Genomic DNA, 17,304 nt, shown 5'->3' on the forward strand with positions numbered 1-17,304 from the left:
CGCCGCCCATGCGCCCCGTTTGTGCCGTTCCGCTCTTCGCACGTGACGATCGCTATCGATTATCACAAAGAAAAGATGGCAGTTCCACGGCTGACACAAAGCGGGCGGCCCGGCGCCAAGGTGCCCCCTGGCGGTCGCGGCTCCCCGCGTGTTGTCTGCCCCTAAAACCCGTTCCCTTCGCGTCCTTTCTCGCTTTTGTCGTAACAGAATCGCCGTGGATAAATCCCTGGACGCTGACGATCTCCCCTCGTTGGCCAAGAACTCAGTGTTCGTTGAGCTGCAGGTTGACATGAACGACTGTAGCTGCAATGACAAGTAAAACCCAGCCTCGTTACTGATGAACGATCCCTGCTGTTCCCGAGACCGAGGCTTTTAGAACCGTTGGAGTCTGCTCTACCGAGAGATAAAACGCATCTCGCCAACGGCAGGGAGAACGTGGGTCCCCACCCAGCCTTACCCCGCTGTACGGTGCCTCCCCACACAGCCGGATCCGACTCCTCTGACGCTGCCCACACAGCTCGCAGTGCCACTCGCTGTTTCTCCAGCATCCCCAGAGCTCTGAACCACGCAGAATGAGTGTGAGGCGTTCGGCCAGTAGGGAAGCACAAACTCTGCCTAGTACCATATCCATACCTTGCCTCATGCTGCCTTAATTCATTACAGGAGTGGAAATCGCTGCATGTCTGAGCTGCACTGGTTAATGCAAATTTGCCATCATCGTCATCAGGCCTTACTGCTTTGTAGTGATAGGGAACAGTAGCTCCTCTGTTGCTTCCCACAGACTGACCATCTCTGGAGCTGAAAGCCAAAGCTAATTCACTGACAGAACAAAGCATCGCCCTCAGCCAGCTTGTCCCATGCACTCCTGCAGCGTGTGACAACCTTCATCGGCTCTGAAAAGATTTTCGTTGAATGAATGCTATTGCAAGACCAGCATAGATTTGTCCTGTGCAGTTAGTGGCAGGAAAAATGCTCCCCACGCTTGCAACCAGTGGTGGCTGAGTTACCCTCAGTTGAGAGGAAGATTACTTATTCCTAATTGCCTTCCCGTTCCTCCACCCGACAGGAGAGCGCACAGGGACAGCTGGACACTGCCGTAAAACCAAGAACAGTAAGGACTTCACATGCAGACCTTCCTCGTTTGCTGTTTCCACAACGAAGAATGGAAAGTACACCAGGACTACGGCCTCACTTTCTGTGGGAAACGCGAGGTACAAAACCAGTGGCAGTACGCATTTAAAGTTACACGGTATGCACATCGGAACACAAGGAACGAAAAGGAAGCAGCTTTCAAAGCAATGCACGCATCCACTATTTGGGCAGAGCTGTGTTTTCGCACGTTCCAAGGAGCGGTGCTGCAGGAAGGAGCTTTCTGAGATGGTCTGACCACTTGGCACGTACAGAAGATGGCTAACAGCAACACGCAGTGGCACGCTCCGTGGCAAGCACGGTACCCCTGGCTATGGCCAGCCCTGCAGCGTTCAGAAATGGAGAAGCTTGGCTGAACGACTACACTGGAATTTAAGAGCTGGAGCCCCACAGGTGAATTTCCACTGCCTTTACCTCAGCCCACAGCCCTGACGTAACACAACAAGGAAATCAAAGTCACCAAAACGCATTTGCTGCAATATATATTTTAATTCAAAGTGAATCTCGACAGTAATACACCATAAATTCTTATTTTGACACTCACCAAAATAGTCACCTGGAAAACCCGCTTTTTGTGACAAAGTACAGAAGGCTTGGTCACATTTAAATCACTGAGAACTAGAAAGAATTACTATCGCAAACTGTAAGAGACATTACATCCATAAAAAATTTTCCCAGTCCTCATATTGTAATATTGCACAGTGCAATTGCTACATGGCGAACTAGTGTAGCATAGAAATCCAAAGCAAACAAACAAACAAACAAAAAAAGAACAGAAGAAAAAAAGAGAAAAAGAAAGCCACGAGTCTACAAATTGTTAAACAGTAACAGTTCAAACTCATTAATCAAGTCTTTATCACTGGGCAATCCTAGAACAAGTCTTCCTACAGCTTGCAGTGTGATTTAACTTTTGCTTAACACAAACCAAGTTAATTAGCAGTATAAACAGAAAGTTTAAAAATTAAAACCCAAAAAAAAAAAAAAAGTTAATACAGTAGCATATTTGACCAATAAAACACCCTGAAGTTAAAAACCGAACACAAGAAATTCATACAAAATCTTGCAAATTAAAGTAATATGCAGGTATGCAGTTCTGTAGTCGTGCAGTGTTTTATTTAAAAAGGCAATAAAACAGTAAGACGTATAAACGCTTCTCAGAGGATGACTTTTGTTCTCCTCCAGGAACGGGCCCTCTGCCTAACGCTTCTGTCCTGCAGGCGGGGCCTGGACACAAGAATCCACGCCCTTGGGATGCGCTGCAGGACTGGGGAAAAGTCACCCAGCAGGCTGAATTTCAGCTGTGGCAGAATCCCAATTATGCCCACTGAAATGCAGACATCCCTCAAATTACCGTAAGTAGAAAGAGCAGCAGACCTAACGTGGGGCACGTTTACAGCAGCTCTGTCCTGCGTAGGGGAGGGTGCTGCTGACAAACAGATAATCGTGTCAATTTAACAAGCACGGTAGCTTCAAACCTTAAGCACGTTAAAAAGAAAGCACAGTAAGTACATCAGACCTGTGACGATCCCCGTGGCCCCGGAAAAAAACAATGCAGTGTTTTTTATTTATTTTATTATTATTATTTTTTTTGTTATCACAATAAAAAATTCATTTACTCCATTTGCATTGGTGATTCGTGGTGTGTCCATTGCCTGCAATGGAGTAAGCACCAGAAAAGTGTCAATTCCCAACAGGAGGGAGCTAACAAAAAGCAATCTGCTGGACCATACAGCACAAGTTGGAAGTGGCAAGGTGGGTATCCAATTAGAGCATGCTCTCGACTCGGTGTATTTAGGCTTCATATATAGGTTGATAAGATTTCTAATTAATCAGGATGCTCCTAGTTTCTAATGCATACTTTATATATACATTTATACTTGTACAAAATGCATAGAGTTGATTACTAAAAACACTGAAACTTTTGGGAAAAGTTAGGTTTCTTAATTTTCAGTGTGATTAAAAATGTACTGCTGGTATTTTGTTTTTATGATCTAATACTGTTGTATTTTAGTTATTACTTAAAAATAAATCAAATGTAGGCACATTTATTTCATTCAGACATTCGTTAAATAAAACACTGCTTGTGTTAGTGGAGTAAAGAAAAAGTTTACCAGTTCTTAGCTTATTGACAGAGTTAAACTCAAATGCTTTGCACTCTTATTCCAGTCAACATTGCAAAGATTGTATTCCAGATTTTGTTTTAAAAAAAAGTTAAGTCAAGCCTGCAAGATGCAGCTTCTTAAGTGTCTACACAATGCCAATATGAAAACATTAAAAAAAAAATTAAGTTACATCAATACATCCATTTATATGCAGTGATGAGCTCAAAGTTAATGGAGATAAAATACTGATGCAAATAACACACCCCAAAAAAACATACGCAATCATCTTTCCTCATTTACAGTATAGTAGTTACGACACTTCAAACATGATAAAAAGAAATAAAATAAAATAAAAAAAAAACAACCCAAAACCCGGCTTCTATTTCATGTAATTAGACTTGTACAGAAATTAGAAGGCTAAGAAAGAACTAGTTAATCACCTAATTTCACAGCTATCTGAAGTGGCAATCATTATATAGCAGCTTATCTATGATACATTCAAGATAAATGATACAATTTATTACTTGCCCATAAGCTAAAACACAGCCTCAGTTTAATACCTTCTTTAAAACCCATCTCTACACTACAGTATACTTGAGGTCTATGAAAAAGTAGCTACCTTTTATAGGAAATGGATGATTAAGTCTTTGGTGCTGCAAAAGCAACTTCATTTGAACAAAATGAGAAACAGAAAGACACGCCTCCTAAGGAAAAGCAAAATGCCAGAAGCATGTAACTGACGTCCCTGACGGAATGTATTCAATAAGCAAACACCCGCAACAGGCCGAAACAAATCCTAGTATGTAGAAAGACTCAAATCTCTCCCATGCATAAATGAAAGATTGCACACAAAGAACTCACATCTCTTCAAGCTTCAACAGTAAATATTCTGCTACTAGTTACTGAATACTGCACGGTTCGCTCAAGCTAAGGTGAAACCACATCATGAGTCGATGAGCACTTGGCTTTTCTCTCATTACCCAGCCAGTCATGCCTACCGCACCTCTAACATTCCATTATACCCAGTTAGACAAACACTTTTCAAACAGACTACTTGGATTGTACTGCAGTTCCACTGAACAGGATGGAATACTGTGCTGCGTGTCACTACTCGAGAGCTACTGAATCAACTTTTCTTAAGCACTACTAAAGTCTTTTCTTGAAGCTAGATCATTCTGGGAAAAAAAAGACAGCAAAGTTCAGCTACAGCAAAACGTGCTGCCTTCTCGATAAGGAAAAAACACCAAATACTAAAATCATACCACACAAAACCCAAAATGAGCAATACGCTATCAAAAAATCAGCAGATCTGAATTTTTAAGTGCTGCAGTCCTCAACATTGATATATAAGTAATAACATTAACAACCTCAAATATTTAAGGCACTATGTGTGGGAACAGTTTACAATGCAGCTGAGATTATTAGGACAACGACATTTAAGAGCAATGTTTAGGCTTCTTTGCCCATGCAAAAGACACATGCAATGTGAAGAACAACAGCCCAACTCTTAGATAAGTGACTCAACATTTAAACACCAAGGTACGTAATACAAACAAGTTACTTCTACGCTGTACTGCTGACGTATGTGCATCTGTTGCTCTAATTCTGTACACTGAATGGCTTCCAAATGTAGACGTGTCTTGCACTAGTTAGAAGGCAATTTTATAAAAAATAGGAGGAGCAAAACCAGATTTCTGCTCCCGTAAGTCACCTGTCTAAAGTTACTATATAAGAAGATAACATGACCAAAGACAAGTTATACCAAATGTGCAAAACACATTAAAAGTGAGTTTGTTTTTTTTTTTTTTTAAAGCTCAGAGTTGTTTAAATTGCACCCAAGTCTACATGATTCAAAAAAATAATTTTCCTGTTGTGCCATGGCTAATATTTAATAAATACCATGTTTCTTCTTAAGTCAAACTTCCGTATCATTGAGCTTCCTCAATATACTCTACTTGAGTTCTCACATAAACGGGTACTGGCTGAGTTTTGTCGGACTCAGTGGAAATCCTGTGTAAGCAGGTGATGCTGCAATGTACGAATGTGGTGGAAAAATTGGTTTGTACGGAGTCTGATGAATGGTTGGGGAAGGTAAAAGACGGGGATTTATGCCAACGGGAACTTGGTGAACTATACCGCTGGGGTGAGACATGTTGTACGTTGGATGTTGCAGTAAGGGCCTTGAGGTACACGGTGAAGCGAGGAGGTGGGCAACGGGTGCAGCAGTACTAAGGGGTGCCGACGATGGGTACGGAAGGATGGCAGGCTGTCCTCCCAGGTGGGTGCCTGCAGAGAGATGTGCGTGCACGGTGGTGGGGTTTGGACTTCCTTGTGGAAGGGAGAAAGCGTGACTGGCGACGCTCGGGGCGATGTAGGCCTGCTGCCTGCGATGAGCGTAGTTCCCATTCCATTCCTGCGGCGCAGATCCAAAGTGCTGCACCTGTCCATACACAGAAAGGGACAAGGCTTAATACCTCTGACTTGAAAGACGGTTTGAAAAATGGAATAATGCGCTAAAACTAATCAACTCAAAATCGAGAGAAACGGAGACAGGAATAATTAAATGCTTAAACAAAAATAACGTATTAGCTATTTAGATAGTAGCACAGACAGGAAATCTGACAGTAAGAGATGATAAACAGAACACAAGTTATTTTAATGCTCTTGCAAAAAAAAAAAAAAAAAAAAAAGAAGATAATATGCCATGCTGGGCTGTTTTAACAGAAATACCATGTATCACATGAGCAAGGTGCTTATTCCACTCTACTCAGCACTGGCTTGGCATCAATTGGAAGTGCTGCATTCAGTTTGGGCACCATAATGAGGCACAAAGAGGACAAATAGGAGAGAAATTTTAGAGGAGAGCAGGAAAAATAATAAACGGATTGAAAATTTCTGAGACAACTAGGCAAACAGAACTCTAAGGCTATGATCACAGGAAGATGTGGCAGTCATTTACAGTTATAAAGACAGAGACTAAAAATCAATTACTTCCATTAAGTGACATGGACTTTAAACTACATAGAGCATCTACCAAAGAAGGAAGGCTCAGCACAAATTTTTGTAATGAACATAATATCCTACAATTTCTGCTAGGAGCTTGAGTAGCTGCAGCCACTGAAGAGATTAAAAATTAATGCTGCGCTGATCACATTAAGGTTTGCTTAGAAGTAATTAAATCAATCCTTCTGCATAATCATGAGGAAAGGAAGATAGCGTCGCCACCCAAATGTTTCTTTCAATCTAAACTATTCAAGTCATTCTTGGTAAATCCTCTTATCTACATGTAGCATACTTGCATTTAATATTTGACTTACAATTTAACATTCCGTTACTCTGCCAGACTTATGCAAACAGATACCGTTCTTATATTAAATGCAGATATCCAGGTATCTTACCAAAAGCTCAAGTGAAGCTACAGCTTAAAATTAATTAATTAAAAGAGCTTCAACTTAAGGCTGTAGGTCAACTTCTGTTCTCAGTCACAACAGACACATTTAATGCATCACTAGGTAATGACAAAAATAGCTTTTAGATCAGCCTTGGGTATCTTCCAACACTGGACAGAACTACGATCACAAGCTACTTCCCACTGGCTTCACTATCTAACTGCAAGGGTAAGGCAGAGCTGGCTCTGCTAAGCTCTGCCTCTATGTACTCAAACTACAAGTACTTTCATGCACACTGCTAACAGAACAAGACCGAAAGGCAGCTCCAGTTCCTTACTGCACACTATAAGCATTTTAGCATTCAGACGTAGAAAATAAATATACCAATGTTTTTCACAATGTCTCGTGCTTATGACTTGTGCAAGCTGAAATCCATTTCAAGATTCGAACAGCTCTGCGATCGAGTCGTTGAAAATCTGCGTTTGCTATTTATTCCAGCTGAAAGTGCAGGCAGTCAGTGTGCTTGGAAACAAACAACTTCTTCTGTGATATAAGCGAGTGCACATACCTGGCTGAAGTTTAAATGTTGCTGATGGAATGCTGATGCCAGTTTTTGCTGACGGTTTCCCACAGCAGAAGACTGGGTTTTCCTTCCCAGGACAGACCGACCGTTTTTCAATGGCTGACAAGTAGCATCTTCCAAGATACAAATGAACAACGTTACGCTTTTGTTGTCTTTACTCTCTTCTAACAATTCAAAGACAAAATTTCATTTGCTTCAGCATACAGAGGGAAACAATAAAACGATACATTAATTCAAGCATTTACTGCAGATTAGCAGATACAAGAGGAAATCTACCTAAGTATGGCTACTGAATAAATTATTCACATCCCACTTTTGTCTACTGATATAGAAAGCAAAAACCACCTTCACTCACTCACCTGTGTTCACCATCTGTTCATCAAGACGTAACCTGCTTTCAAGACTCATTGGTGGCACCACTACTGTGCAAACAGCTGGTTTGGTTTCAGAATTAACTGATGCTCTTGCTTCCTTATTTTTGTTGGTATTAGCTACAAAGCTATCTTCAGCAAACGGGCTGTCGTGTCCTGAAGAGTCTGAAGTTGGGGAACCATCCACTGTATCACATCCACTTTCCTGTTCATCATCTGACATACTACCAAAAAATAAATGTAATGCATTAAAACAAATAACATAATGTTATTTGTCATGATACAGACACTTTTTAAAATAACACAACATTTACATAAATGAAATGACTGAAAAGTGAATGTTACATTTCACTTACACAAGTACGGGCATTCAAGATGGCAGCTGAACATTTAAGACTCACTCCACCCACAAATTTAATGGTTCAGAGAAAGGCTATAACTTCTACACAAAGATTTAGATACGCATCTTTCACCTCCTTTTCTGAATTGTTTTTTGTTTATTTTCTTTTTTTAAGGTAAGCTTGAACTTACAGTTCACCTGACAATTGTATTTTTTAGGCCAAGTAAAAGGTTGAAGGTTATTTCTTCACAAAAGCTTCCAGTAGCTTTTCTGGTATCTGCGCAATGCTGATCAGGTGGCACAAACTCATTTGTTCAAAAACTGCTTCTATGAGAGCAGCTGGAAGGGGCAGGAGGTGGAGCCCAGGAACCAGCCTTTGCTAACACTGAAGTTATGCATTTGTATTGGTAAATGTGTGAAGACAATAAGAGCTGTCAAAGGCATGATCACAGTCAGATCAGTGGTACCAGAACCACATACCCTATTCTTCTAACAGCATGTAATACACAATCTGAGAAACTACTATCAAGTACTACCAGAAAATATGGTCCTCAACTGGGACTATGCCAGGCATGAATTAAATGGACAGCAAGAGCCAGGACCGTGCACTGTAAGTGTCACACAGTCTGTGCTTTAGCATCAAGCTGCCTGGTACTCTACCAAGAACGCAATAAATTAGTTCAGAGTTACAGTGCAAATTTTTCTAAAACCGTATTTTGAATAATATGCAAAAATGAAGGCTTGAACTGGACATGAAGCAGCTCATATGAACAAGCTTTAGCTTGGTAGCAGAAAAAGGCACCAGCGTCATCACAGCTCACATTATGAGAATGGGAGAGGAAAAATTCAAGATATCCTGCTAACTTCAAATCTGTAACATCCTACTTTGCTTTACTTAATTTTGTCAGTTTGAAAGGTTCTCATTCTAAAGTAAGTTGGAAATGACATTTCTGTGTTTTCCCTGCAACTTCCATTCATCTGGTATTCTGAAAACTTCCAATGAAGCAAAAAGGATAATGGAAAAGCCTGTGCTGTGTAACTGCAGGACAACACCACTTCTTTTCCTTTTTTAATAAACTGAGTCCACTGAGTCTGTCAGGATCTTTCTTTTTACTGAAAAGACCACAACTTTTACCTGTTGGATCTCTTGCAAGGAGATGGACTGGACTGCCCCGAGGAGCTCGTGCTCAGAGTGCTATCAGGACTGCTTAGAGAACAGACACGGTCAATATTCAGAGTATTTTGGCAGGCTTCACAGTCAAGGCTACCTTTGCACCTAGCACACAGAAAAGAAAGCAAACAAACACCCAGTCACTCATTTGTTCCTCCTAAATGCCACTGTCCTAGCAGTTACTATGGAATAGAAGTAGCTCAAGTCTTAGAAAAGATCTCCTAAATAATCTAAATGAATATCCAATTGGTTGTTTTTGTTGTTCTTCTTTAGAACATCCGAATCAGACTTGAAACTCCTTGAAAGTTCCTCTGGAAATTCCAGATTAACACTAACCATGCGTTTTTTGAAATCTACTAAATAATCTTACGCTGATTCGTTACAAACAAGTACGTATAGTTTTTACTGTAAGTGAGGTTCCTCCTGTTCAAAATTCGTAACAAGGGAAAATAAATTCAAACAAACGTTAAACTCTCAGGACCTTATTTAAAACAAAATCTTTCTTCTACAGCTTTATAAAGAAAAATCCTCTCAGAGACCATGCTCAGTCCCTGCTTTTGTACTCAAGGGCACACGTCTTCAAACTGCATAAGTTGTTTCTGACCCTTATCTTGTGATGTTATCTACGAGATGCTACTGTAGAGCACTGACATCAGTCATACAAAGCCAGAAGATTAATCTTCAATACAAATATAAGATGTGGCAGTATTAAAGAAAAAAGCTGAACCTGAAAGTACTCTATTTTGAAAGCCTGTTACCAAAAAACAGTCAACCTGTTTCCTTGTTAAATGTCTTACAAAAGATTAACAAGTAAGAATTTTTGAAGTATTTTTTGCGTGCTACACAGCTGACTTTCCAGTGCAACTTGATTAAAGGGCACTGTTTATCTTCTGCATGCATTAAAGCAGCTAGATGCAAGCAGGACTTCATGGATGTAAAGATCACTCTTACTCTCTCAGAGAACGTGTTTGACCTAAGTCATCTTCATCGGTGTCGCTGCTGATGGTGATGACACTGACTGCAGGGCTGGGGGAGCCCGCAATGAAGATAGCCTGTCGCTGCTTGTTGGAAAGGGATGAAGCAGGGTCCAGCCTGACCGACGCCTCGCAGCAGTTCCTCTCCCGTCCATCCGAGTTATGATTGTCCTGTGCTTCTATACAGCTTATTCTCTTTACAGCCTTCAGGTTAATTATCTTTGGAGATATAAAGGCTGAATTTTGGATATTGGTATTTTGCAACGCATTGCTCCTGTCAAGAAAATACACCATTTCACATTTACTGAATTTCTGCCAACGGATCTGAAAACTGTACTATTTAAGAAAAAGAAAAAAGAAGTTGGCTAAAACACCAATTTCCAAAAAATGAAAAACACAAAACATTCATCAGAGTGATGAATACTTGGCTTTATAATTTTAGACATCAATTAAAAAAGAATCAGAAACATGCTAATTAGAAGCTGCATCACAGCATCCAAAGCAAGATCTAAGAGTAAATTTTGCAACAAAACTGAAAATCCCGTTCCTTTACTTTATTTTTGTTAGGGAAAAAAGAGAAAACCCACACCTTCACAAATGCTTTACATGGCAGTGAGATAGTATTTTTTTCAGCAAGTAGCTGAAGTATTTTTGGCCACCAGTGAAAGAAAGACTGCTCTTAAGGTGATCGTAAGGCATACTGCAATCTTATTATTCAGTATCTCCTTATTTTTAGTTCTCTAAACCTTGCATTTCCTCATGCATATAAGCTCAGAAATATCTCATTAGAGCTACCTCAGTATATTCTCATACTTTCCCAAAGGCGATAAAGACAACTTTGCTATCATGATAGGCAGAAACTTATTAACAGGAACTAAAATCTCTTGCTACTGCAAATATTTTTCCATCTAGTCTGTATTACCAAAAATAACACTGAATAATCAGAGCAGAAAGGACAAATTTTCCCAAAAGACATTTTTCCCCCCACTAACAAACAGGCACTTCCACAGCCCCTACCCACTGAACAGCAATTACAGACATACTGCCTTTGAATGCTAGAGAAATTCTACCAACCTGTTCTGACACAGTTTATTCCTCTTGGTAGCTGCAGGCTGAGGCCAGACAACATGTGCAATGCCCACGCTAATTGGCTGTGGGGCAGAAAAGGTTATTTGATGTGTTAAAAGAGGCTGCGGCATCACTGAGTTGTAATGAGTGCCCTGGGTAATCATCTTCCTATGGAAAAATAGAAGGTTTTAAACCAAGTCATTTGTATTGCATCCATCCATCAATCTTGCTAAACCAGTACCAGTAGGGTACTGCGCAAAATGTGCAGACTTACCCCCAGTCTCCAAGCCTCTGTGGGCCAGCCACAGGATCAGAAGCTAGAGATGTTGCAGGGGCTGCCACTGGTGCCACTTGCTGCCACGCAGGAACCAGGATTTGCTGGGTGTGGTTTGACCATGTCTGCCGTGAAGCAGAGAAGAGCTAACAGAGATGCTTGGAGCTCAGCACAATACAGAACAGGAATTGCAGTAGAACTTTACAGAGTATTACCGAAACAATGTTCATTTAAAAATACTTGTTAACTAGTAGTAAAAACAAATCACATTTTTATTTTCAAGGAAACCAACCTGAGAAAGGATTCCTGCTCGAATCTGCAGTGGCTGAATTGCATGGGCCTGGGTCACCAAGGGAACGGCGTTGTCCACCCTCAAGGAGAAACTTGTGGGTTTACTGTGGTTTGTTGTAATTCCTATCAGGAAGAAAAACACATAGCCAGGCTTTAAGCAAAACGTCAGTCTTGAATAATTTCGGAGCAAAGTGCAAACATAAAGAATATCTTAGTAACATTTTGCTGTTTTGTCTTGATGTGATCTGATCCCCTAACTCAGGCTTTCCAAGCCAAATACCATCAGTGTAACACTTAAATGATTTTTGTGTCAGTGCTCAGCTGCACAAATATTTTATCTCGTATTTCCAGAAAGAACTGCCAACACCTACTATTTGAAGACAGACTACTAGAAAGTGCAATGACTTCGGCAGCAGGTTTCGCAAAGCTCAGCATTTTTCTTATCGCAAATTAAATAAAACACATTTGCAAGGAAGCATTACAAAAATAAGCAAAACTGAATTTCAACCATTCCCACCAACTCCTGCATTTCTCACACACTATTTCCAGCTGGATGAAACCCATTCCTCCCAGCTCTTGTAATAAACAAAGTCATGTGTATAACACCCCTATTTGTTACCACCTCTTTTGTAAAAACAACGTGAATTTTTCTGTAATTTCTCCATACGCACCAAATATTCTCTTAATTCAATAAAAATAATGCCAAGTGTTGTACTGTTGGAATACTATCACAAGCATGTTATAGCAAAAAGATGCATCTTGTGCTCTATACAAACCTCACTTAAGGGAAACTAACAGACATGTAGCAACATTACAGTTAATAATGTTAATCAACTAAAAAGATTTTTTTTAAAGGAGATAATGCAACAGAACAGTTATGCTTAAAGAAAGCAGCGGTTAGAAGAATATACTAATTTCATTTGCATCCTGTGACTTCACCAAAGCCTAAGCAGTGGGTGTTTGGAGGTAACTACTACAGAACAATGAAATAAATCATAGAATCACAGAATGGCCTGGGTTGAAAAGGCCCACGGTGCTCATCTCATTCCAACCCCTGCTGTGTGCAGGTCGCCAACCAGCAGCCCAGGCTGCCCAGAGCCACATCCAGCCTGGCCTTGGATGCCTGCAGGGATGGGGCATCCACAGCCTCCTTGGGCAATCTGTTCCAGTGCCTCACCACCCTCTGGCTGAAAAGCCTCCTCTTCATATCCAACCTAAACCTCCCCTGTCTCAGTTTAAAACCATTCCCCCTTGTCCTATCACCATCCACCCTCACAAACAGCCATTAGACTGCACGTGTTTTACAGCTGTAAAGACTATATGTTTTCTTTTATTGTCTTTAAAATGCAGGAAGAAGGAAAATCTTCAACAGATGCAATACTATCGTGTCATTAAAACAACACTAAGTTATCACCATGCTGTCAAAAGCTTTAAATTTTGAAATGCCATTGACTAATTTCTTTTCCACACAGCCACCCACAACAGTAACATCTTAAGTCTGCCAGGAGTAGCAAGACCTAGCACTTAAGATATTTGACAGAGTAGCCAAGCAGAGAAAAATTTGAAGAGGTGCCAGACCCCATTAATATCCCTTTCCCTCCATACCAGCAACTCAGCTTGTCACTTACGTGATGAAACCAATAAATTCCCTTTATTCAAGCTGTAGCAGAACTTCAGTTTGGACATTTACCATCATATTAAAAATACACACGTAACATTACTGAGAAAGTCTGTTGTTTCTGTCTTTATCTAAAGAGAGAAAGACTTCCTGGGTTCTCAGTTTAAGTGAAAAGCGAAAAGTTATAAAATCATATTAAGAAAAACCTTACAATCAAATGTATCATTTCAAGATCTGATCTCTATAGCGAAGTTGAACATTATCAAGACAGCCAAATCGCATTTTTGGGCATGGAAGCCTACAAGCAAACTCAGTTAATAAGCAAACAATATAAACTACCTTTCCCTATCCATAAATGACTGTTCCTAGAATAAGAAAGCTGCTTTCCATCAGCTCCTCTCTGATCTGCCAACTATAAACAGAAAAAAGCCCACAGTTTTTGACTGATGTGTGCTGCAATCAAACCAAAGTTTTCAAGACCCCTAAGCAATAAGACATCTGCTTGCATTATGCAAAGAAATTTGTTTGGGAAATAGAGGTCACCTACACTGCATGTACCTTCCCAGAGATGCAGATCTTTATCTGTCATTTTCTACCTTACAGAAACGCTTCTCTACAAGCCCTTCCACCCTACTGTCTTTCAACTGTTTCGGATAATTAAGTCCTCAGCCAATTATTTCTTTACATATAGAAAAACGTATACTCAAGTCAATTTTACCCTTGTAGTAAAGGAAGAGTTCAGTCAAGCATCGTTACTTCCTCACAGGACAAAACAATCAAAGCTCTCAAAGATTCAGTTGCAAGTTTTTTAACCAGCAGAATATTGCAACTGTTCTATATAGTTGTTCTGACTGGTGTTAATCATAGGACAGCGTACCTGATACCATTTACATGGGCAGCCACATCCTTAAATAAAGCCCCAAAATTCTAAACGTTTTGTTAAATGTTCTGCCAATCACCCAGCACAATTTAGGACAAGAAGAGTTATAGTTTCTTACCCTTGTCCCTAGGATATCCTATATCCCTAGGGATATAGGGATAACTATATCCAAGGGATATAGTTGCAGCAACATTGATACTCTCCTCATCTTTCTTGTTTCTTCTCATGTTTTATTTTAGAACACCCTCCCTTCTTGTTTTAGGATTCCACATCTTGTGTCTCTATTTTATTCCGATATATGTATGGGCATATATGTATGTAAATGCAACAGGGGAGAGAAGGAGAGGGAGAGGAAGAGTGAGAAGGTGCAAAGTATCTGATTCTGACTCATACACTATTTTTTTTAATTTATTTTTATTTTTTAAACAGAATTAATTCCTTTAATATATAGCTTAAGTAGATATAGTGGAAAACCCAAGTACTGCTAAAGGAGACAGCAGCACACGTATTTCAGGAGCTAACAGTTAAACATACCTTGAAGAGTCGGAGGACATATAATCAGTGTCTGCTGGAAAATGTCACTGCAACCAAACTGAGCAGTTCCTGCCTGCAGTGGTATTCCTTGGTGCAAAACTGAGTGTGCAGATGCAGTTAAAGCCTGAGGAAGCAGGTTAAACACAGGCACCATTATAACCGTGAACATGGCCCATTAGCTAGTATAATAAAAGGCTCAAGTAGTCTTATGAAAATGGAAACTTCAAAGCCATTTGACAGGAAGCATTTCCATCTTGCCACGGGAGGGCACTGCAGTACAACAGTGCTCTACTACAACAATTCCAGCTTGTTGCAGTTTGGAAATGTATGGGATTCTAAACCAAGTTTGTTTGGTTTCTTACACACACACACACACACACACACACACACACACACACACACACACACACACACACACACACACACACACACACACCAGAATATAAAAACGTTTTTACCTGGCTTCTTAATGGGCCAATTTTGGTGAAGCTTGCAGTCAGATTAGCTGCACTGCCTGAGGCAACTGGTCTCATAAGCGATGTTTTATTGCGGTTGCTTAGGTCATATAAATTTGATCTGCACTTGCAAACATCCATGATGTGAAAACAGGACTTTACTCTGTTACAGACAGAAAAAATTTTGGTTTGCTTTAAGTAGAATTGCATGCAACTTAAATGTACGTAACAAATCCACAGAACAAGAAAAAAAAGCTCAAAGCCCCCAGCTGCCAGTTTCACAGAGTGGCATCACGCACAGAAGCAGTAGCATCACAGAAGTTGTGCTGTTACTACGTCCAAGTCAAGACTTCTTAATGTATGTTTTGAAACTAAAGTTAAAAAAAAAGAAAACAATAATAAAAGAACCTTGCAATTTCCTGCTCCTTGCACCTAACACTGTTCTAACAGCTGGATACAAGCAAGATAACAACTTAAAGGGACGGAAAGCTTCTTCCTTCCCTGAAATGCTGGCACTTCTGGAAATGCACACTGAAAGATCTAGGTCCAGAAGTGCAAAAAAGCTCTCAATATATTCTATGTCGGCCACTGCACAAAAGAAAGGACCAAGTCCATTTCAAAAAGAAGTGCCTACCCTAGTGCTCAACGACTGACAAGAACTGTCTCGTTATACTTCTAAGAATCAAACCCCAAATTTCTGCAGTGTTGGATTTTTATAATCCACACATATAAAAGACAATTTAAAATTCCATTGGTTTAATGTTGCTTTTCAGAAAATAAAAAGTCATTCAAACACTTCCTTTGACCTAGTGGATGTAACATTGCAAGCACTTGAAAGAATTCCCTAAGATGTTACAGAAACGACCGAAGATTTTTTGCTCTGACAGCAGATGGAACAACAGTACCACACACACGAATCGCCACAACACAGACATAAGACCTTTGGTACATACTGGTTGCTATGAGGAAAATCGAGGAGGTGCTTCATGGTAACAAAAGAATGGTTCAGCGTCTCAGCTGGAGTGATTCTTAAATCAGCATCAATCAGCAACATTTTCTTCAACAGACTGACGAATTCCCTCCTGTCTGCCTTCTCTGCCAACAGGTCACTTCCTTCCAAATCCATCACCATGTTCACCTGGCGTTGAACAAAACAGGCAGACACAAGACATCCACGTTGGTCTGATTCCTTCTGTTACTGGACAAGTACCACTGCTTAACACGAACAATGACAAAGGAACATCTTTCTAGAAAGACAAACTGACACAGCTGGATATCTTCCCCAGCACAACATATGTAGATGGATAAGATTGAGAACAAAATAACGGTCTAAAAGATGTTCAGTCCCAAACCAAAATAATTATTCCCATCCTCCCTTTTGCATAGAAAGGAGTCATGAATACTCACATGCACTATATCATCCAAACTGTTGAAAATATACTTCCTGGCCTCTTTAGACTTCATACCTGTCTCTGCCTCGTGCTCTTCCAAAGTCTCAAAAAAGAAAAGACAAAAAAGACAAAAAAAAAAAGCAGACTTGAATTTAGACATCGGCAATAGAGAACAATCAAAAAAAACTTAACATCTCCAACTCCTGAGCACGTTTAAACATTTACAGGCCTAAGAAGCCCGATTAACAAAAAAAACAAAAAATAATTCAATTACATATTTGAGTTTTTTATATGCTTAATTGCTGACTACTTACATTTTCTAAATTGAAATATGAAAGCATTGAATTTTACATCTAATTTAGCACAGTACTGGATTACAACAGATTTGTGAACCATGCAGGAAGCATTAAAAGCCTAGCAAAAAGTTAGCTAACGGTCTTTGTGTGTGTATGTGTATACAAAATGTATGTTATTATATGTCACAGGTTTTCTATTACTTCATGTGTTACCGTGTACACATGTCCTTAAATTCAGACCTTTCATTCCAACCGGCAGTAACACCGTATCACTGAAGGAAAAAGAATAGTCAGACTTTGTTCAATTTCATTGGCTTTACCATGTTGTGTGATTAAAGTTAGCTCTGCAAGGAATTTTCTTTTTCTTTTTCCCCAAACACGCAGATTACAGGAAATTTTCTGAAATTAACTTTGAAAA

At 40.0% G+C, this 17,304-nt stretch overlaps 1 protein-coding gene across 5 annotated transcripts in view; it reads right to left on the reverse strand.

The window, feature by feature from the left end:
* Positions 1-2,713: 2,713 nt before the first annotated feature.
* HIPK3 (homeodomain interacting protein kinase 3) overlaps positions 2,714-17,304 on the reverse strand; it is a 90,215-nt gene continuing 75,624 nt past the window's right edge. For 3 of the 5 annotated variants that reach the window (XM_010710679.3, XM_019615201.2, XM_019615199.2), the window contains exons 5-16: positions 16,607-16,693; positions 16,153-16,337; positions 15,203-15,362; positions 14,745-14,868; positions 11,714-11,835; positions 11,422-11,546; positions 11,154-11,315; positions 10,057-10,353; positions 9,070-9,210; positions 7,583-7,818; positions 7,209-7,336; positions 3,348-5,691 (exon numbers count right to left, since the gene is read on the reverse strand). In XM_010710679.3, the coding sequence (XP_010708981.1) occupies positions 5,215-5,691; positions 7,209-7,336; positions 7,583-7,818; positions 9,070-9,210; positions 10,057-10,353; positions 11,154-11,315; positions 11,422-11,546; positions 11,714-11,835; positions 14,745-14,868; positions 15,203-15,362; positions 16,153-16,337; positions 16,607-16,693 (2,244 nt within the window). In that variant the 3' untranslated portion in view covers positions 3,348-5,214. Of the gene's footprint in view, positions 5,692-7,208; positions 7,337-7,582; positions 7,819-9,069; positions 9,211-10,056; positions 10,354-11,153; positions 11,316-11,421; positions 11,547-11,713; positions 11,836-14,744; positions 14,869-15,202; positions 15,363-16,152; positions 16,338-16,606; positions 16,694-17,304 lie in introns of all 5 variants that reach the window. The other 2 variants (XM_019615200.2, XM_010710678.3) reach the window with 1 other exon arrangement.

Source organism: Meleagris gallopavo, chromosome 5 (genome assembly GCF_000146605.3).
Source record: "Meleagris gallopavo isolate NT-WF06-2002-E0010 breed Aviagen turkey brand Nicholas breeding stock chromosome 5, Turkey_5.1, whole genome shotgun sequence".
NCBI classification, from domain to species: domain Eukaryota; kingdom Metazoa; phylum Chordata; class Aves; order Galliformes; family Phasianidae; genus Meleagris; species Meleagris gallopavo.